Below are 23,520 nucleotides of genomic sequence, written 5' to 3'. Positions count from 1 at the left end.
TAAAGATAGAGAAATTGTAAGTTCTTGGCACGTTCAGTGGCGTTTTCTCCTCTCCTTTAGATGGGTAAGGGTAGATTCTTCTACTCCAGTTAAGTTTCCGTGCAGATTTACTGGGATTGATATATTCCATATAACTTCATACAATCAATTCGGGAGAATAAAAAATAAGTTACCATTCTGAGGCAATCACTCTGTCTTGTTGTAGAGCTGCTGTGGGGGTGGGCTCTACTGCTTACCCATGATCCAGATGCTCTATATCTATGGCATCAAGTGTAATCCTCCATGCCGTATGATCTCATATATGCCAAATTTATTTTTGCCTTCACTGAGTCTTTTTCTTTCTTTGGCTGTTTGTCTTCTTGGTGGGTGTTTGCCTCTTATCTTTAAGCCTATAGCTGCTGCAGGGCTGAAATATATGCCTTCTCGCATTACATGGTTATACAGCTATTGGATCAGGCAAACAACCAAACCAGTAAGTGTGTGTGCTCATGTGTGCAAAAATATGGAGAAATGTTCCGCTTCATGTGCTCTCCTTTTGTCACTCTTTGTTCTAGGCTCTAGCGATGGGAATGATGACGGAGTATTATCACTACATCTTCACCACACTGGTGAGTACAGAACCAGGCAGAGATGCAGTTGCTTTTTATAACTTTTTTCACCTTCAAAATACAGATTGAATGCATGCCCAACAAATAACAAGCTGCTGTTCTTTAATATTTATTTCTTTATTTTCTATATGTTTTCAGCTCAGAAAGGGTTTAAATGACAAACCCTGACATTTCTATAACAGTGTATCTCCACATAGATATGAATGGACACAAACCTTCAAACAGTCAAAATTATATAAATAATTTGTACTTTAGAAAACATTTTTGTAATAATTTGATATTAGGAGGATTGGGCCGCTGGAAAAAATGCAAAAAGTTAACTGATATTTTTGTTTATTTAAGTTTAATATGGGAAAAAGTCAATATCCTGATTTTTTTTCCTCCCAAATTCTTAACTAGGGCTTTGAGCACAAAATTGAACAAATTGCCAAGGCAGCGCGTTTCAGTCTAGTTAGCTTCATATTCCTCTTCTACTCGTTTGGCTTCCGGATAGTCCGAGTAGCTCCATCTCACTGCGGAGCTGAGTCCCACCTGGTTTTTAGACGTACAGTGCGAGCAGGTAGATCACATCAGAGCGCTGGGCCGCACAGTGTGCAACAATTGAAAATATCACGTCCATCTTAAGGAAGAAGTCAAGGTTGCAAACAAACAAGCCTGAAAAACCGATTACAACAAACACTAAAACTAGCGTACTGTACCCAGTGAGACCACAAACAAACAAATAAATAGTTATACTGTGAATGTAACTAGAGAAAACACAGCTGTCAGGGAAGCAGTGGCAGCTTTATAAATTCACAGATAGGAAGAGGATGATGAAGAAGGACCAACATGACAATTAATAGAAGCAATAGAAATTAAGAAAATATGTTTATTGATTAAAATGTGTAAAACCAAAAATAGGAAAATGAAAATTATTTATTGCTAAAGGGAAAAAAATGAATTATCTGAGAAGTAAAAGAGGAGGAAATATAAAATCTTTCCATACAATATAGAATTAACAATAGCAACTAAAGGCTCTGTCACACCTTGACGATTTAGACCACTGTATGCCTGATGTATGGACAATCTGGCAAAATGGCATATCGTAGCTGGCATACGTTCTATAAGTTATGAGCAGGCTGAGTTATGCTGAAACACTTTGATATACGGCAAGTAGATCAATAAATATTGAGCATGCTGAAAATTTCCCAACACATGCCATCATATGCCATATGTGGGCCATCAGTTCCAGGTCAGTTATCTGATGGTTGACATCCGTTCAGTCTCAGTTCCTCATCAGTCGTGGCGTCTAGTTTATCCTAAACCTCTGAGTAACTTGTGCATAACCAGTGTTGGGAAAGTTCTCTTTCTACGTGAACTAGTTCAAAGTTCAGTTCACACATTTTAAAATGAACTAGTTCAGTTCATAGTTCATAATTCAAAATTTTTAACTAAGTTCACAGTTCCAAAAAACGAACTAGTTCATAGTTCTTTTTTTTTTCATATATTGCTCAATTCCACCATAGCCTACTGTAGAACCACAGACAGCAATTATTTTATCAGTTGTAACTCTGAAACTGTGCGTCAGATTTCATCTTCCTATCCAGTTTTGAATCCTTATCCAACCAGGGTTTACATTAGCATTGAGGGGACAGCATTTCCCCATTGTTGCTTTAACGCTTTGTTGCTGTCCATTCACTTCACACTAGTAGCAGCTGCAGCTTTCACCCCTACAGTATATTCTCAAAAACATCAGGAAAAATGTGCTGCTTGAATGGTCTTTTTTATGAGGAATTATTAAAAGAAAAACAGGAAAGTAGTCTTTAAGGTGCAAATGTTTTTTTAATTCTAATAATTTTTTCAATTTGAAATTCCATTTCAGTACATACTAAAAAGGAATCCTGGAAAATTATACCAGGCAGGTTTACATGAATAGTAAAACCCTCAAGAACATTTTACTAAGACAAACTGAGGGACCAGGCTGAGGTAGGAATTTAAGGTTACTGAAGTGCGGATTTTTTTACTGAAAGCCGGCGGGCAAAGTTTGCAGAGAAATGTAAGATTGTTGCCATCATCCTCAACGACCACCTGGTCATAAAACTGTTTTAAGTGATCATACTGCTGCTTTGTCGCCTCCACGGTCGCCTCCATGCTGCTGTGGCTTCCACGCTGCATTTTGTTTAGATGACGCACGCGGCTGTAGGCTACGACGCTGGTAGCTGGTGTTGCCAGATTGGGTGTTTTTCCCGCTACATATTAAGGCCTGTTTACGGTGTGATTTAGAGGGGTTTCGCCTGGAGGGCTCTATAGAAATCTGGCAACCTATTGAACGGAGCTGAACTGAGAGAGCGTGCCGTTCACAGACACCAGAATGAACGAGTTCACAATAACGTTCATCAGGCAGTAATGCAGTACGTTCAGTTCACGTTCGCCCAAAATATGAACGAGTTCATGAACTTTCGTTCAATGAACGCGTTCAGGCACAACACTGTGCATAACTTCTGCTTAACTTATCAAGAACTCTCCAACACATATCAACTTATCTGACGTGTTCCAGACGAGCGCTGAATGTGTTTCTAACTTGCAGCTACTGTATAATGACGTAAATTATATCTTCTTTCTTTACCGGGTTGTAAACAGGAGCTAGGTTAATACCACCATTAAAGACATAATTTTATGCAGGCAGGGCATTACGCTGCCGTGTGTTACGCATAGGTTAGGTGGTTGCTGGAAATAAGTTCTGGACTCTATTAATACTCTATGTAGGTATATGCCCAAAATAAAAGAATACATAGAAAGTTAATCATATGCCAGCGTTTTAGGAGATTCTGGGACGTCAGGCAGACGCTGGCTGGCTAAATCAGCAAGGTGTGCGAGGGGCCCTAACAGCATGGTGAATATGGAAGGCACATTGGTCATGAGACCATCACCCAAATTCAAAGATTAGGAAGCTGAAGTGAAAACTTACTGTAAAGAGACATCAGAAGCTGGTGAAAGTAATGTTATAGTAATCCGGCGTCCTCCGGTCTTAGTTTATTCAATTCAGATTTAATATTGTAGTAAGTGGAAACTTTGAACTTTCCTTTTTTTATGATATCACTTTTTTTCTTACCCTGAGTAGCTTTCTGAAATAGACTCAAAGCAAATATAAGTTTAATGTGCTGCGCTTGGAAACAGAAGCAAAGATTAAAAACAAAAATCCCTGTAAATGTAGATCCTAATTTACATCAAAGCAAAGACAAAAGCAGAGACCCTCTGACTATTAGCGTGACTTCAAACCTCCTCTGATCCTCAAATCTTATGGTTTTGTTGTTTAGGGCTAAGTTGGTGAGAAAGATTTTCTAAAGTTTAATTATTTTTGCTTTGCTTTTCTTCCAGATATTTAATATTACATTTAATTCATGCTTTACTCTCATCCGGGGCCTCGTCCATAAGATGTGCCTAAACACAATGAAAAGCTGCAGTGCATTGTTTTCTGGCAGCCACAGAAATTTTTTTAATGAAAGCAACAAACCAAAGAGTATTCCAAAAAAGTTAAAATAATAATCCACTGGACTTTGTTGGATGTTTTTTTTTTTTTTTTTTACTCTTTTTGAATGACTCTGACCTGGATGACTCAGAATCTTCACCAGCAAACCAAAGAGTGGAACAATATTTACCCACATCAGAGGTGTCAAGTAACGAAGTACAAATACTTCGTTACTGTACTTAAGTACACTTTTTAGTTATCAGTACTTTACTCCATTACTTATTTTTCCTCCTACTTTTGACTTCTACTCATTACATTTTCACACAAGTATCTTTACTTTCTATTCCTTACATTTTTAAAACAAACGTTACTCGTTACTCTTGGCTTCGGTTTAAAGCACAGGTCACGGATTAGCGGACTGCGATGTTATGAACAACATTAAATCCAAAGATTGTGTCCGAGGTAAAGCTGATTTATTTGTTGTAGTCTCTTGTTATTCACACACAACAATAAACAGTGATTATCCGACGTGGGTTTTAAAACTGCAAAGCTTTGTCTTCAGCTGAAAATCAAACGCGCATCTACACAGACCAGTGTGATGCATTCACGAGCGTCAGACAGCTATGGTGCATTCAAGAGCATGGGACATTTCATACTTACAAGGAAAGAGACATTAACGGAACTTAACTCATACAATAATGTATTTATTCAGAAACAGTGTGGGCTTTCTTATAATACTGAATGCTCTATAACTCTATTTCTGTTATTTTTTGATTATGCACATCTGCTAGCTTTTTATTCTAAAAAATCTATAATATTACAGCAGCAAATTATCAAAGTTTTGCAAAAGCCAGTTTAAAAGCTCCAAATGAGGCTTCAGATCGTACAGCGACAATTGCGCTGTCATTGTTTTACAGGCAGAGTTTGCATTTGCTGACATTTGTCCTTTAACTACTGATGGATATACAGGAATACAGTCATACAAGTGTAAACTCCTCTCAGATAGAACAGGATGCACTATTTGGCAATTTCTATGTTTATTTTTTTTATCTTTTTTTTTTTATTCAATAAATAACATGAATGCATAAATACGTCATTTTATTTCAGTGTTAAATTCTGTTTAAGGTAACAGATCATTAAAAATGTCTCCGGACATTTACTGGTTGATTTTCTTTATTCAGACCCCACTGATTTTTTATTAGTTACCCCTGGTTTAATGTTTATAAATATATATTTCATGCCATGGATGAGTCATATAATGCTCATTGGTTAGCTAAAGGAAATCATCAGAAGCAAGCAGGTGTTCTTCAAACTGCTAACGTGAATCGCTATGCCATGCTACAATGTCGGATTCAGAAAAAGATGTCTAAATGTCTGAAAGGTCGGACACAGGCAAGAGCGTATCTAGATATGGAGTCGGAGACCAACAAGACCTCCCTCATCCTTGGCCCTGGCTCAAAGAATTTTTTGAAATAGTCGAAAAATTGAGCTTTCAATTCATATATTGGCATCTGGCGTTTTTCTTAAAGGTTACTTTATACTTTTATACTTTAAGTAGTTTTTGGAGCACATACTTTTTCACTTTTACTTGAGTAAAGAGGTCAACTTGATACTTCAACTTTTACCAGAGTGTTTTTATACTACAGTATCTATACTTCGACTTAAGTAACAAATGTGGGTACTTTTGACACCACTGACCCACATAAACTGATATGTAACCGTATTTTATTCAAACTTGAGGGGAATCAAATGCTTGTGTAATTTATAGCCACTAGAGGCGCTAGACCTGTAACTTTGAGGTTTGGCAGCCCTGAAGGCCACTGGCAGCAGAGTGCAGAGACTTAACCCCTTAAGCCCCGCAGGCTCGGTACAGGGCCCAACTGACACCTGCTCATGTTGATCTATTTATAGAAACGGCCCAAACACAGTCACATGGTTTTTCATCCACATGCCTTTCAAAGGGGGCTTTAAGTCTTCTAAAACATGCTTCAAAATTATTTTTTTCAAAAATATCTTTTGTTTTATAAAGATTTAATGAGATTTAAAATGCCACCCAACTTCTGCGGGAGTAATGCAACAGCAGGTATTCATTTCTAGCCACATCCCCTAATTGGAAACTAGAGGCTCAGACCTTTCCAATAAAAATCCCTGCAGACTTTTTTCAACACCTTTTCTTCAACTGACAGGTTTCCAGATTTTTCCTCTCAAGACTGATCATGTATATCTTATACACAACCCGTCCACAAACCCTGTAGAAAGACTTAACACTGTTCAAGGCACAGTTGCCAATCAATATTTAACTATGGCTAGGTTATTGGCAGAGATGGGAAGTAACAAAGTACAAATACTTCCTTACTGTACTTAAGTAGATTTTTCTGATATTTTTACTTTACTTTACTACTTATTTTTATGGCGACTTTTTACTTCTACTCCTTATATTTTTACACAAATATCTGTACTTTCTACTCCTTACATTTGAAAAATTTGGCTCGTTACTTTAGTTTTGAATCATTTCAATGGAGTTACCGTTATTATTTTTCACGTCATCAATACCAAATTCAATCTAATTGGATGGGAATCTACGTTGCATTTGACGCACCGCTACAAGATGAATCAACAGATTCGGTGGTATTCATTGGCGGCAAATCATTGCAGCTTGGTGGCGGTGGCGTTAGCATAGTAGCATGGACGACGAGATGATTGAAAATGAACACAACGGAGATCTAGTCCTATTGGCAGACATCCATTTAAAATGTAGGCAACGGCATGAAAAAAGTGGTTTCTACTTTTACTTTTATACTTTAAGTAAATTTACAAGCCTGTACTTTGTTACTTTTACTTGAGTAAAGAAGTTTAATCAGTACTTCCACTTTTACCAGAGTATTTTTTAACACAAGTATCTACTTTTACTCGAGTACAGAAAGTGAGTACTTTTGCCATCTCTGGTTATTGGTCCAAAAATTGGCCTCTATTGACCTCTGTTGTTCTGGGAACTTATTTCCCAGAACAACAGAGAGAAGTTGGTAACTATTGCCTGCTTTGTGTGTCAATTGTCAGGTTGCTAGCCCGTTACAATTGACGCTGTCCACGTTAGGCGAAGTGGACAGCCTTCGAAAGTAGTGGAAGGACCTTTTTGAATCCTTAGCCAAAACTTAGTAATCAGTTCCAGTTAGTGGTGAAATGAAACAGAAGTTTGAGACTGACTAATATTCATCATATCTAATCTTTAGCCTTTCCTGCTTTCCACCAAATTAAAAACTTTCTTTATATTTTTGTAGGTTTCTTTTTTTTAGGTTTATCAGAATAAAATAAATTTGCCTTATTATCTTGAAGTAAAGAAACTGACTGCTTTGTTTTAGCGTGTATTTCACAGGGAAGAGAATCTGCAAGATAATTAAACATCCCTCTGGTGTTTTCTAAGAGATGATATACAAAATCTTAAGGGGGGGTCTCTCATTATATCCAATCGTTGTGTTTGGCAGAGTCCTGAACTGAAAGCTTGATTCTTCAGGCACACTGAACAACCACGTCATACTGAGGCCACATATGGCAGCCGTTCTGCTGCCAGACTTCTGCTCCTGCTTTGCTCTCCTTTTGTTCTTCTGCCCCTTAAAACTGTATTGATCAGTTATCAGTAATAGGCTGTCATGTCCTGATGTGTGTTGGAAGACATTTGGAAGTGATCAGCTGGGTTTTATCAGCCTTTGGTAGCCACCTTCAGCAGTGGTCTTTGGTTTCCCAAAGTTGGTATGTCGTCCCCATACTGTAACCAATATAAAATTGTTGGCCTAAGTAAAGTAATAAACAATGTTTCACTTAGAAAAGATTAAACATGTTTTCTCCCACTCAATGTCTTAAGAAAAAATCTATTTGAGCTCATTTGAATGAGGAGGGTGGATTAAAATGTGAAAAATGCCAAACCAGCTTCTATAAGTATGATTATGTTGCCATTTCGAACTGAAAGCCATTTTCTTTCAGAAAGGAACAATGCTCTAAAACGAGAATGTGATTCGATGCTGCAAAGGTGGCAGATTTCACACATTTCCATCAGTTTTCTCATGTAGTTTGCAAATAGAACAGATTGGAAAGAATAAAATAAAAATAATACATTTAATTTTCCCTAAAGAACTGAATGCCGCACTTTGACTAAAACAAGCATTTACATTAATTAAGAAAAAATGAACAAAAGAAATTTACATAATTAGACAAAAGGTAGATTTTTAGATGCTGTTGAAGATGCACTCTGAGAATAACAACTGGAGTAAAATCTCTTTACACTGTCTGGGAGATAAATTTATAATCTTTCACTGACAGCAAAACATGTCCAACTATTCTGAAACTTTTAACTTCAGTCCCTTTTAGTGGCCAAGGCCCGGGCTTCTCTCTTAGAGAGAAACTTCCTTATGAAGTGGAATCCATGCAAATCAGTTCAGAATAAATCAGCAATCTCCTTTATGTGGTGGATGAGAATGAAAAGCACTAAATGTGCAAATACCCAATAAATAGGAAATGTGCTGCCAATATAGACAATAAAACAGACTAAGACTAACAATCAAGCAAAGAAGAAAGGCTTCAAACGGATATAAATGGGGAACAAATGATGCTAACACACAAAACACATGAAAAGAATAAATGGCGAAGTAACAAAAAACTGCAAGTTAAGGAGAGCTGAAAGTGGCGCTCCATAGTGGAAAGTTGTATGTTCGCTAACTTACATGGTTTCGTGCCATGTGTTGATAAATCCCCCCTGTGGTCTCTCTGTTCTGCAAAGCTAGTATGCAGGATTTTTTCCAGGCAGCTGTCATGATTTTATCTAAAGCTCTGACCCACACGGAGAAGACCAAACAGAGAGACCAGGGAAAAGTTTAACAGGTTTTATTGTGAGTTGGTAGAGAGGAGTCCAGTGCTGCTCTGAACACTGTCAAACCGGGACTGAAAAATGAAGGGGAAGATTCTGCTGTTAGTTCAGGCTCAGTGGGAAATTTGTGTCTTCGATTTGAAGAAGGGAATAAAGGCAACAGGACTCACGTTTCCAGAAAAAGGTGTCTCTTGTTGAATCCAGTCGGTGTGGGTTGTTCCAGTGAATGACTTGTTCATTAGAGGGCGGACAGGGTTTTCCCAGATTGCGGTTTTTCCTTGAGGAATGGAGGAGCTGACCTGTCACTTAGTTTTCCGGCGGTACTTGAACGGTTTCTTGTGGAGATGAATCCCCTGCTCAGAGAGATGCCCAAACAATTCTTGGGGAAAAGTAGATCCAAACCACCAGTTTGAATCCTCAGCTCAGTTTGATGCTCAGAGAATCCTTCCAGGGGGGAGAAGGTCCAAAACATCCAGTTTGCAGGATGACTTCCTGCCGAGAGGCAAAGACAAAAAGAAACAACAAGGTTAAGACTCAGATGACAAAAACTCAGTTTGACTCAGCAAAACTCAGCTTGGCTAGAGAACCAAAACTGGCAAACACTCTGGCGTCGAGGTAGTGACAGTCAGCAGCTTAAGAGTCCTCCGGCAATGAGGCAACCAATCGCAGGTGTGTGAGAAGGCCGACGAGAACCAGGCGCCACCTGGTGGTGGAGGGACAACAAACAAAAGCACAACCCACACAAACTGGATTCCTAACAGCAGCTGCTTTTTGCTGTTAGTCAAATGTTTTGGTTTTCGGTAATTTTTGTATTTGATGTACATGTATGTATTTGCAGGGCAAGAGGCAAGGCCATCGTAACTTAATGTCCTAAATGTGACATCAGTGTACCAAAGTGTTAATGTTAGCTAGGAAACATGTCATAAAGCAATGTGTTTTCCAAGGCAGGTCTGTGGCTCAAACACTGATCTTCACCTGTTTCTTTTTCTTTCCAGGATCTGTTCGCACTGGATGTGGAGCCTTACCGATACAGTGGTGTGAACATGACGGGATTTAGAATCCTAAACACAGAAAACAGCCAAGTCACGTCAATCATAGAGAAATGGTCCATGGAGAGACTACAGGCTCCACCAAAACCTGACTCTGGTCTACTGGACGGCTTCATGACTGTAAGTTTGCTGAAAATGAATCTGTAACGCTGACAGATTTGCATCATGGGAGTCAAGCTGTGTTCCAACTTTAAACTGTTCTATTCCTGAAAAAGGAAGACCAGATTAACGCATTCTGGGATAGATGCACAAAACTGGTGGTGGTTAGGAATAAATGTTTGCAAAACCTGAAACTGCACATGTGTCCGATTGTGAATTTAGATGAAAAGGAGCTCCACAATAAGCTCCACAATAATTTTTACAGAGCAAACATCATACTCCATTAGTTTCCATAGTTTGATCACATTTCTGTGTATTTATTAAAATCCCACTAACAGCACATGATCTCTCTTTTCTTCTTAACCAAGAAAGGTATGAAAACAATAAAGAAGATGGCAGCCATAGAGCTGGGAAGAAAAAAGAGATTTCAGGGATCTGCTCCTCTGTACTACGGAGCTCCGCCCACTTCCTCTTAGTGTTTGCATAAATTATAAATCTATGCTTATAATCATCCTTTTCAAAGTCAGAATCCAAACCTTGTTGTGTGCAACAGATTTTTTATTGTGAGTTTGATAAGTTGATTCTAAATATATTTGCTCTGCAATGATTGGTTGGAGTGAAGTGATTGATGCGGCGCTCTTAGTGATGCCCTAAGGGGACGATGTTAGGGCCAGGCTGGGAAGGAAAGGCAGGAAGCAGAGGTAGCATCCCCCGATATAAAAACAAAGATCCTTTACTACATTTATTTAAGGATTTAAACTGCATAATTAATTTTAATTTGACTTAGTTCTATAGTTATTACATTTTCTATATATTATCAAACACATTGATTTAATTTGATTCGGAGTTAACGTCAGTCAATCATTTTAATATCTACATCTAATAAAGGGATTTTTTGACTTTTGAGCTCACAATAGTTAATAGGTTTTCAGAAATTTTCTGAATGTTTAATCCCAAATGGCAGATTCAATTAATAAAGTATCTGTTTTTTTGTTTTTTTGTTTTCTCCAATAAGTGGAAATTAGACATTTTACACAATGTTAAAGAAGAGAAACACTAAAACAAAACCAGTTTCTGTTGGGTTTTAACATCCGAGCCTGAGAACAAATGTTTAGAATACAAAAACCAAAATTCCAAAATTCTATTTCAATTCAATTCAGTTTATTTATATAGCGCCAAATTCACAACACATGTCATCTCAAGGCACTTTACAGTTCAACCAGATCATACAGTCAGATTGATACAAAGTTTTCTATCTAAGGAAAACCAGCTGATTGCATCGACTCATTGACTCAAATACAATCCCTCAGACTAAGCATGCTTGTAGCGACAGTGGAGAGGAAAAACTCCCTTTTAACAGGAAGAAACCTCCAGCAGAACCAGGCTCAGTGTGAGCGGCCATCTGCCGAGGCCGACTGGGGTTCAAGGAGACAGAAGCAGAGATACAAAAAGCAGCTGTAATAGGCGGCCCCGTCCAGGAAACACACAGCCAGGCAGACGAGCTCCAAGGCAGCTCCCATGTCAGAGGATGAAGAGAGCACATCCAGTTAGTCACAGTCAGAGAAACAGGACTACACTGGAAAACAGGCCAAGCTCCAACATCTAGAAACAAAGGTGTTGATGGCAGCAGCACAGCTGATATTTCTCTCCAGAATGGAGTCACAGCCAAACAGGAACAGACCAGATGAAGCTACTATGAGAAAAAGCAGAGAGAGCAGAACGTTAGAGATTGAACTAACAGATTCTGCAGAGTGGGAGAATAGAGATAGAATGAAGCAGAATGATGAAAAAGGGGTCCCTATGTCCTCCAGCAGTCTAAGCCTATAGCAGCAGAACTATAGAGATAGCTCAGGATAACCTGAGCCACTCTAACTAGAAGCTTTATCAAAAAGGAAAGTTTTAAGCCTAGCCTTAAAAGTAGGCAGATGTGTCAAATGCAGTGAAAATCTTCTTTGCCTTTTTAAATGTTTAGCTTATAAAGGGCGCAAAATAAAGACAAATGATCTAATAAAAAGCTTGAAGATGAAATTAAAACCCATAAAAAGCTTTTTCAGGATGCTGGCAGTTTAGTAAGAAAGAATGACAAATAAAAAAAAAACACAATTATTTATTTCTAAAGCATTAAAATGTTTGTGGTTAAATACAGAGTGATTGTGACAGGAAACAAAGCTGCGTGCAAATGGGTGCTCGCCTCGCCTCGACTGGACTGATGTGGAGAGCTTGCTGCTGTGGGCAGAAACCAAACAGCTGCAAAATGGGGAGAAGACTGAGGGGTTTGTTTTTGGGAATGAAAATATTTTGTGAAATGTTTCTGTACGAAGTGTGACTCTATAAAACCTTCAAGTTTACCAAGTTTCTACACCTCCAAACCAGCAGGATAAATATGCAGAGGCTTTTCTGACTGTAAACCTGAACTTACGGCGTGGGTGGGGGTGGGGGGGTCTGATGCAAAGCCTCAGCGCCCCTCGTTCCAAATTAGTCCTGCGTGTGATAAGAGGAGTCTTTGTCACTGGGATCTCAAACCTCCCTGATCAGAGCATGCTGCCTATAATAACTGTTCCACCACACTGCTTTCATACCACTCTCTTATCTGGGAGCTCGGCCAAAAATGTCAACCCACCAGAGACATAGCATGCGAAGGCAAAAAAAAGAGCAATAAATGGAGGGACCAGAGATGGGAAATGGGTGGTGGGGTGGATGAAAAGAAGAAGGATAGTGAGTGGGAGAGGGGAGACTTGGAGTTCTGGTGTTTTATTCCCACTACGGCTGTTGAGGTGTTAAATGTTAGACTGCTTGGTCTGATTCCAGTTGGAAGTGCTGCCAGCAGCAGCAGCAACATGTTGGCTGCTGATTAAAAAACTCTGACTTGCCCCAGGGGAGTAGCAGATCCCTTTTTTTATACCAAAAGAGCAATATCACGCTGAGTCATGTTTCCGGATTGATCTCGGAGAGTGGGTGTTATTCAGTCTAAGCTTCTTTTGTTAGATTTGTGGCTCAATCAATGGTTTCCCACTTGAGACCTGAAATGGACTGTGTCTGTAAGAGCAGGACATTTTTTAAATGCAGAAACTGCAGGTACCTTCTTGGCTAATAGCTGTGAACCGGAGCTCCTGCATCCAGTCAGGGTCAGTTTGGGTTCAATAAAGGGAGGAAATGGCTTTGTTATATTTGACGCTTTGTGTCTGAAGTCTGCTCAAGCTGAGCCTCGCTGGCTATTTGTTTGTATCAATGACAAGCAAAGATTTATAGGAGTGGAGACTCTGCTCGTTACTGACCTGATGGCACATGAGTCTGAAGGTAAGGATTGATTCATTGGACGGCTGTAACCAGTCTTTGGCCAATGCATATTGACAGGCTGAAAGCCTCCGTAACTGTTTGAGTAACAGCTTCATTTGGTGACTGTATAAACAGTACGCTGCACTTCCAGAGGGAAATGATTATTTGCTACAAACTCTATCAGCAATACTTAAAGGAAAAGTCCGGTCAGCAAGAAATAATCAATCGATTATTATTATACCTAAAACTAATATTTACATAGAAATTTTATGAATTTTTGGTTAATTAGGGTTAAGTAAAAAAATAAAAGCAATAATTTCCGTTGCAATCACTGAGTCTGGGAGCGGCCATTTTTGCCCAAATATAGTAGCCCCTCCCTCCTGCCATCTTCCAGCAGTGACGTCACGGTGCGGTAAGCCTAGCGCCATTCTCCCCGCTTTCCAAGCTAAATCAATGGGAACTACTAGACACATCTGCAATCAACAACAATTATTGAAGATTTCCAGAGGACTTCACCATTGAAATTCACCAGAGCTATAGTGAAACTGACAATGCCCACGTGCATGGCAGCTGGATGCTGGAATACATCGGGGAAAAGTGAAAAAAAAGAGTTATTCCACCTTTCTGATTCCTGATCCTCCACGGACGGGTTGGTCGTTGGATCGCCAACTTGAAGAGGGAGGATTTGCCATCGAACTTCTGGCCAGAGAAAAAACCCGTAATATGTAGCCAACATTTGGAAGAAGAATGTTTTCAAGATGACTTGGATAATAGCGCGTTGTGACAAACACCAGATACAGCACTGGGACTTGATCAACAGCCGATACCGCACTACCAGTAGGTGGCAGTAGTGTTCTTTGACAAACATGGATGCCTCCAGTAAAGCACATTCACATGAAAATTACTCTGAATTAAAAACACTGATCATTTATTGAACAGGATGGAATCATTTCATGTTTAAAGAAGTTTCAGATGTTTAAATTCTGAAATGACTGGACTTTTACTTTAAATACGTTAGAACCTAAATACTTCCAAACAAAAAGTATTCATGTTTATAGTTGGAATGACAGATTGTTTTGAGATCTTTTACTGAACGCTCCATCAGGTCATCCTGATGAAAACAATGTTGATGGAAGATTTTAGACAAAGCAACTAACTCAGCTATTTTAGCTTTTTTCAGCTTAACGTAATGCAACTGTTAGCAGTTATCTATTGATATTTAGTTACTGTAACACAATTTTTTCATGTTGGCATAAAAAAATTTACCTAAATATTATTAAGTAAATGCAGTAAATAAATTAAGTAGATGCCAAAAGATTTTTGCATTATATATTTTTTTCAGTGTATTTCTGTGAGTTTTTTTGTGCTGATCCCTATTTTCTGTTGAGATTTTTACAGCTTAAATAATTAAAGGTCACCTAAGGTTTAAAAGTCTCCTATTCGTAAACATATGATTAAATAATGCCTTCAAGTCTATGCAGTATTAATTTGTATAGAATATAAGTTGTTTTATTCCATGGAGGATAAACACTTGATGCAGCGGCGTAGGAAGCGGGGGGGACGGGGGGGACATGTCCCCCCCAATATAAAAGCCAGGTGGATATGTCCCCCCCAAAAATTGTACCGCAAAATATTAGATTTTGACAATTTTTTAACTATCGTGCTTTTATTTTGAAGGCGCAGCATAGCGTTATGTCACTGTACTCCCCCTCCCCTCTCTGAACTGCTGAGTGTTTGAGCACTCAGAAAGGAGGGAAACAGCGATACAGAAAGTCAGAAACTTGTTAATGAGGTAAAATGGTCTGTCGGGAATGCTGCTATGAATATTGCCTATTTATAACGTCTTGTTGTCAGTTAACTTTCATGTATAGAAACAATCTTTTTGGTTTAGGCATCTTAGTCTTGTAGGTACGACGGAGTATTAGGGCCACACATGAAGAGAAAAAATATTTTTGCCATGACGAGATTAAACTCAACATTTTGAGAATAAAGTTGAAATGTCATGTTGAGTTTAATCTCGACGTGTCGACTTTAAACTCGCCATTTCGAGAATAAAGTTGAAATATCGTGGCGACTTTAATCTCGACATTCCAAAGTTTGGAGAAAAGAGCAACCGCGCTCCACAGCTGCAGTCTCCGTTTTAAGAGTGAAGGTAGTCTTTGACGTGCTGCAACTGTATAGGATTCTGTGCATGTATCCTGTGCAGCGGTTGGCTCTCTTGAACTAATTTAAACTTTATTGTCGACACGTCGAGATTAAACTCAACATGACATTTCAACTTTATTCTCGAAATGGCGAGTTTAAAGTCGACAGGGCGAGATTAAACTCAACGTGACATTTTAACTTTATTCTCGAAATGTTGAGTTTAATGTCGACATGTCGACTTTAAAGTCGACATGTCGAGTTTAATCTCGTCACGGCAAAAATATTTTTTCTCTTCATGTATGGCCCTAATACTCCGTCGTATGTAGGAAGAGGATTAGGGCCACTGAAAAAAAAAGGTTAACTGATGTTTACATTTTTTTTGTTTAGTTTAACATGGGGGGAAAAGTCAGAATTCTGACTTTAATCTCAGAATTCTGACTTTTTTCTCAGAAATCTGAAAGATGATTAATATTTCTAATCAATTTCAAGCACACAATTTCAAATCTGCTGAGCTTGCTGTGCAAGAAAATGTAAAATATACGTATAAAGAAATATAACAGGAAGTACTGCTAAAACATTAACTAAATGTTAAATAATGTAGATATTGGTTTAAAAAATTCTTCCGATTTGGAAATTTGGGAGGAATACAAAATTTTGAAATTAATCAACAAATCTGGTAAAACAAAATAAATAAATAAAAAAGTTGCACTTTTTTACTTGAGGAATTTGTTGAATAACTTCATAATTATGAGTTTAACTAGTTGGAGGTAATGCTACACTTCTCTGCTTCCTGTCCTGTTCATAAAAGGTAAACATTATAAACCCACCATTAATTTTCTACACTATTTGGAAAACACAACACAAATGTAATATAACAAAAGTATGTTTAACAACAAACATGTTAGCATCAAGCCATAGCCATGTCTCTTTTAGAGACTAGCTCTCTTGTTTTAATGACCTTCTGCTCCTCCATTAATGAGGGGACCCCTCGGGCACGTAAAAAGTTGCCTAATTCTGTCATTTTCCACCAATGTGTCACTGGCTCTCTCAAACAACTCACTTCTTTGTCAGTGAAGCTGAGTGCTCCACATCTCTGCCTTCATGGTGCCCATCTACATTAAGATCCAAAATTCTGAGAAAAAAAGTCAGAATTCTGAGAAAAAAAAGTCTGAATTCTGAGATTAAAGTCAGAATTCTGAGAAAAAAAGTCTTAATTCTAAAAAAAATAAAAGTCAGAATTATGACTTTTTTCCCGTATTAAACTGAAATAAAATGTAAAAATCACTTAACTTTTTTTTTTTCCAGTGGCCCTAATCCTCTTCCGTAGTCTTGGGCTGATCACTCATCCAATATTTAACTGCTAACTTTCTCTAGACGTTTGCCACGCTAGCCAAAATGTTTTTTTATATATATTTTTTTATATCTCATTTCAGTACAATGCCACCACCAACTAAAAGGCTGAAACAGCAGTAGGACTTACTCAGATTTTTTTAAAAGAGAAACGTCAGTGTGAGTAACAGTCACCTAACACAACTTGTGTTGAAATTAGCCCGGTCTGGGCGTGCGTTTTACGAGGATTTTTTATTTTTTGCGTGATTTTGATTCGCCGAAATGGACAGATGTTGTTATACCTGTTATACCTACCTATGTTATACCTGCCGCGCTCCTGATCGTTAGTTAAAACCACAGGGAGAATTAATTCTAATTCTTAGCAGCGGCGGCCGCATTGGTCGTGCAGCGGACTGCTGCACAACCACTAATTAACCAACTAATTAACTTCTGCATCTTTATTTCCTCAAATAAACTGCTGGCTCCTCTTTTTACACTATAAACAGATTAACACAACATTGACAACTCTGTAGTTTTCTCTGTTCTGTACTGCAAATTGGAATTAAAGGCTTCTACCAAAGGTCTGGACAGACTGGCCACCTGTCTAGGGTGGACCCCGCACCAGCACCTCCCGACCCCACTAAGGGACAGGGTGTACAGAAAATGGAAGGATAGATGGATTTCTACCAAAGGTTGATAATGCGTTTTTGAACCAGATGCTTCAAAGCGCCCTGTCCATAATTCTTCAACACACTGTCAGCTCCCTCTGTCAGTCAACCTATATAAATTCATTTTTGACCATTATTGCAAGTTTGACTAAATAAAACATATCAAACTTTGCACTTGTGTGGCCTACTGAATTGTTTTGAATCAAACTGAAATATTTGATTTTCTAGTGCGTATGCGGACACTAAATATGCCAAGGGCTGAAGCCCTTGAAAGACATCTCCCTTTGCTTAATAAAAGACTCCAGTCATTTTGTTTGGTGATATGCTCACATCTTATGAACAAATGCATTATATTAATTTTAAATGCATTATTTTTGCAAACACATTTATAAAGGAATAAAGTAAAAGATTAAATAGCCTTTTTTTAAGTAGCGTACTTAAGATATGTTTCTGTTGAATATTTACGAATCTCAGATTTCTGACATGTGTCCCCCCCAATTGTAAACATATTCCTACGCCCTTGACTTGATGAATTCACTGTATCACACAGCTCCTGAAGGCTGAACTAAGTGGCACACCTCTGGAGGCCAAATGTCAGATATTCGAGACCTAGTTGTCTGCTGAAATTTAATCAAACACATCTGCCCAGCTGTTTAAAGAGCTGCTTAAATGAAACCGAAGACCCCGATACGAGAAAGTGCCTGTTTCTTTCCACTGCTGGCACAGCAAGGTTAAAAAAGTTTGTTAAAAACTCTGCTGGACTGTCATGGCTGCTTGTTTTCCAGCAAAGACAGATGGATAAATCATAGGTAATATCACTTTAAGGAGGGTTTTAATAAAGGCATGGCATCAAAACAGTTCAAGCCTCGACTTTACAGGACTAAAAAGCCTTTTAACAGTTTTTCTGAGTTCCTTTTCTGACATTATTCTGATCTCAAGTTTCTGTGCACATTCACACAACATACTCTCACGTAGAGATGAGTTTATGATAGTTCAACATTAGTAATGGATAATTATCATTGAAGATGTGTGAGTTTATTACATCCTGGTATGGGCTGCCTGTTGCGCATCAGAACTGATGTTTTAATCTAATTAGGACGGTTCCTCTGTCTGGATATACAGTTATAATCTTCATTCTGCACGTGGCAAAGATTTGGAAATGGAATGAGAGCGGCGTCCTATTTTGATAAGGCTAGAGCCACGGATGTTTAATCATCTGCTAACATGTATGAATTGAAATATGACGATGTGGCAGAATGGAGATGTATAAAATGCCTCTTTAACTGTTAATCAGGGCCATTTCCTGTGAGGTGAGCCCAGAGGTGAGCAGCTGCCTTCTGTACATTCTAAGCAGTTTCTCTGATCTGAGTCAGATTACTATTTCTATCAGAATATGTCGTCCTGTCTCCTGGTTATTTAATACATATAAGTTATGAGGTGTTATTTAAAGAGTTTTTCCTGAGTGATCCCTTTTCAAGGAAAAGAGCCAGAGAGATATAGCATCAGGGTGCAGACACAGAGCATATCTTTAACAATACAGATACCACCTTAAGGCAAATGGTATTGTCTCTGGCAGATATACTAATTCAGAAATCAGGAGGGAAAACTCGTGGATTTCCGTGCATCTCTGTGTGTGCCTTACTGTAAGTTTTCAACCAGAACCCAACCTTTTCATAGCAGATCCCAGGCTTTTCAAGCATAGAGGCAAATATTTTTCTCCTTGTTTTTTTAAGCATCTTGGCCTGATTCTTGCTCTATGTCTGTTTATACTGAAATGATAGGGTTTGACTGACTGTCACTGTTACACAGAAGAGAATTGCCACACACAAGAATCTAGGATGAGATCATTTTACCAAAAGCAAAGTGAATGTAGGCTGGTAGGAAAGGAATGAAAACATGATTTGACAGTCACCAAATAGATTTGTTTTTTTGTCTAGGTTGGTGTCAGAAATGATCAGCAGACTTGCATCCTCCTGCAGAGAAGTCCAGTTTTACTGGAAAATATTCTCGCAAATGTTTGTGCCCACTTCTGAAATGTAGATCTGTCACAGTCAGTGTTGGGCACGTTACTTTGAAAAAGTAATTAGTTATAGTTACTAGTTACTTCTCCCAGAAAGTAACTGAGTTACTAACTGAGTTACTCCACAATAAAAGTAACTAGTTACTAGTAAAAGTAACTATTGCGTTACTTTTGCGTTTCTCGCCCCCGTAACCCTCCCCACCCGGCCCCCACCTTCTCGCCGTGTGTTTCCAAAGCCAGCTGAATAGAGCGGACGACAAAGACAAGAACCTGCAGACAGTTTAGCATTTATTGCAACTCAACGTAAATGACATCAGGGGGGAACGCCATGGGAAGTTTTTTAACAGGACATTCAGATCTGGTGAAATTAATAACTGGGGGTGTCTAATTCTGAAATCCTGTGTGTTTGGGTTGTTATAGATACTGCAACATCTATCTATCCATCTATCTATCTAGATGTATACTCTGTGTGTGACATAAAATATGGATCTCCATCCCTGCCACAAAGGCCATCAAATAATGTTTAAAATAAAAAATACAGTAGGTTGAGAAGGCAGAGTATCCATCCATCCATCCATCCATCCATCCATCCATCCATCCATCCATCCATCCATCCATCCATCCATCCATCCATCTATCCATCCATCCATCCATCCATCCATCCATCCATCCATCCATCCATCCATCCAGATTTCTCCCTTTCTCCATACAGGCTATCATTTCTGGCTGTTGTCAGGTTAATCATTTGATCGTTCACGCTCTCCATAGTTCTCCTGTGGCGCGAGCACAGGGCGACTGTTGCACGCCTTTAGCGAGCATGCGCGTTTTCTGTCCTTGCGCGGTGACTCATGCCGCCTGCGCTGTGCGGAGATGCAGAGGAAACCGTATGTGATGGTGAAACGCAGCTTGACGTAACCGGTATTTCCATCAGGAAAACGCTGTTTTGCTGCTGGAGTCATCCTCACTCTCCATCTCTCTGTGTGTGCTGTACGTTAACACCCGCCAGCAGAAACACCCACCTACCCAACTGACAGACGGAATCTCACTATACATCAGCCATTCTCATCCTCCCCTCTCTCATGACAAGGCGCGCACCTCTGGATGACCTAAAAAAAAAATCTTTAATAGCTCTTAAACAAAAGTAGCACAAACAATATTTTTTTCTGCACAAATCTGCACTAACGTTGCACTAACCATTCAGTCTATTTGCAGAGTTTTTTGACGTGGGTGGGGTGTCAGCTTCACGCAGCTGCGCACGAGTCCTATCATGATAAAAGGTTCATTGTGCGACCTGAGTAACGCGCAGTAACGGGGTGTCTGCAATGGTAACTGCGTTATAGTTACAGTAAAAGTAATTAGTTAGATTACTCGTTACTAAAACAAGGTAACGGCGTTAGTAACGCCGTTACTTTCAACGCCGTTAGTCCCATCACTGGTCACAGTTGATGCTTAGTTATAAAACAGCACATTTCTGCAACAGGAAAAACATCCTTAAAGAACTATTGCAGAACAGGTCAGTCCCCTGACATCTCTGTATTCAATCACACAACAACCAGTTTGATTGGCCCAGTCCAGCAGTATTGGGCACCCAGATGCACAGACCAACATCACACAGACAGGAAAGTAGTTTAGAGTAGTATTCATTAGAAATGTCCCCACTTTGGTCCTTGGCTGGTCCCCTACAGTTCCTTCTTAAACATCAATCTTTGTACTAAAATATTCTTTCTGTCATGATTTGTGGACATTAACATCTAAAGAGAAGCGCCATCTCCTGGTCAGATCCTGTAATTTAGTGAAAGGGTGGAGTCAGCGTAAAAATATTGGAAAGAGGGGGTCACTTCAGTGGCTGGAAGTTGGAGGGGATTTCACTGGGAGTTGGAGGGAAGTGGGCTGCCATTCAGCTGGCGTTTGACTGGGAAGGGCCATTTTGAATGGCTGCTGCTGTATATGCTTTTGGTTGGTGGAACAATGTCCACTGTTTATGATCAATAACTGTCTTACATTAAACCTGACTTGAACTGAAAATGAACTTCTTTCTGTTTCATGGTGGCTAAGATGTCCTAAATTATTTCTGTTTGCTAGATATGAGAAAAAAGCCTCTCAAGGAATACATACACTGTGCTGTGATCCTAAAAGGACCTATTTTGTCTCTTTTTGACCCTAGAGAGACCTGAAAGTGGCTAAGATGGCAGCAGCAGGGGCGGAGCTAGATGGGGGGCCAGGGGTGGCCATGGCCACCCTTAGCCAATCATTGGCCACCCCTGTGGCCACCCCTACAATTTTTTCCCTCTAATACAGATGGTGGTTGTAATGAGACAGAGACAGTTTTATCCAGGACGGAGAGGCAGGCAGTCAGGCGGAGCTTTTCAGAGTCAGGGATCCAGAGAGGGGGAAGCAGGCAGGCAGATTCAAACGGTTCGGGCAGGCTCGGAGTCGGGGGGCAGATCGGGTCGGAAACAGATAGGCGGTCAGGTTCTTCCTTGATGCTGGATTATTCGTAGCTGGTTGGCTTGAGATAATCTGGCACAGAGGACAGATCTGATGGGGCTTTTAAAGTGCTGGAAGCAGGTGACTCCAGTCAGAGCTGATTGCAGATGAGTGGAGCAGAGCAAGTGCGAGGACTCAGTGATCAGGCCAGAATCAGTGCAGAAACCATTACAGAACCCCCCCCTCAAGGGCGGATTCCAGACGCCCTTTTGGGCTGATCAGGATGGGCCCTGTGGAAATCCCGGATCAAGGTTTTGTCCAGGACGAAGCGGGAAGGGATCCAGGATCGCTCCTCGGGTCCATAACCCTCCCAATCCACCAGATACTGGATGCCCCTGCCCCTCCTCCTGGATCTGAGAATGCGCCTAACTGAATAGGCAGGACCCCCATCGATCAGACGGGGGGGAGGTGGCGGTCCGGCAGCGGGCACAAACCTTGAGTCTCTGACCGGCCTGACACGGGAGACGTGGAATGTGGGGTGAATTCTCATCGTCTGAGGGAGGCGAAGCCGGACAGCCACTGGATTGACCACCTTGGAGATGGGGAAGGGCCCAATGAATCGGGGTGCCAGTTTCTTGCAATCCACTTTTAAAGGTAGGTCCTTGGTGGAGAGCCAGACCCGGTCTCCAGGTTGGTAACATGGAGCTGGAGACCGCCGGCGACTGGCATTTCGAGCCTGGACCTGGGATGACTTGATGATGGCTCTCTTTGCCCTCCTCCAAGCACGCAGACATCTAAGGGCAGACAGACGGGCTGACGGTACTCTCGACTCCTTCTCCTCGACAGAAAAAACTGGTGGTTGAAAACCGTACACCACATAGAAGGGTGAGAGGCCGGTGGAGCTGGAGGGAGTGGAGTTGATGGCGTGTTCCACCCAGGGTAGGTTCTGCACCCACCTAGTGGGGTCGGACTCACAGAGGAGTCGAAGTTTTGTCTCAACCTCTTGGTTCATCCTCTCTGTCTGACCATCAGTCTGAGGATGGAAACCGGACGACAGATTAACAGTTACCCCTAACAAGGAGCAGAACTCCTGCCAGTAACGGGCCACAAACTGAGGACCTCTGTCGGACACTATGTCAGCTGGCAGTCCGTGCAGACGGAAGACCTCCTTAGCCAGGATTGTGCCCATCTCCTTGGCAGTGGGGAGCTTAGGTAGAGGGACCAGATGGACCATTTTAGAAAATCTGTCAACAATGGTTAAGATGACAGAGTGACCCTCAGAAACTGGTAAACCTGTGACAAAGTCCATGGAAATGCTAGACCATGGCCGAGAAGGAACGGGGAGAGAGCGGAGCAGACCGGACGGAGGTCGCCTGGAGACCTTGGCCTGGTTGCATTGAGGGCAGGCAGCAACAAACTCCTTAACGTCCCGAGTCAAAGTGGGCCACCAAAACTGGGACCTGATGATTCTGACTGACTTAGTGAAACCAGGATGACAATACAGACGAGAGCAATGACAGACGTTAAGGACTTTATTTATCAGAGAGTCTTTGACATAAAGCCTGTCCCTGGGGCAGGCCTCGGGAATCTGTA

At 40.3% G+C, this 23,520-nt stretch overlaps 1 protein-coding gene across 4 annotated transcripts in view; it reads left to right on the top strand.

Annotated features, from left to right (window-relative positions):
* The window catches only part of LOC119796101 (glutamate receptor ionotropic, kainate 2), a 439,480-nt gene that overhangs the window by 189,604 nt on the left and 226,356 nt on the right, over positions 1-23,520 (top strand). For all 4 annotated transcript variants that reach the window (XM_038304508.1, XM_038304507.1, XM_038304505.1 and 1 more), the window contains 2 exons: positions 555-608; positions 9,910-10,083. In XM_038304508.1, the coding sequence (XP_038160436.1) occupies positions 555-608; positions 9,910-10,083 (228 nt within the window). The remainder of the gene's footprint in view (positions 1-554; positions 609-9,909; positions 10,084-23,520) is intronic.

This window comes from Cyprinodon tularosa, unplaced genomic scaffold (assembly GCF_016077235.1).
Source record: "Cyprinodon tularosa strain WSP-4 unplaced genomic scaffold, ASM1607723v1 ctg535, whole genome shotgun sequence".
NCBI classification, from domain to species: Eukaryota; Metazoa; Chordata; class Actinopteri; order Cyprinodontiformes; family Cyprinodontidae; genus Cyprinodon; species Cyprinodon tularosa.
The sequence above is the reverse complement of the archived record's forward strand: the minus strand, read 5'-3'. Positions and strand labels throughout refer to the sequence as shown.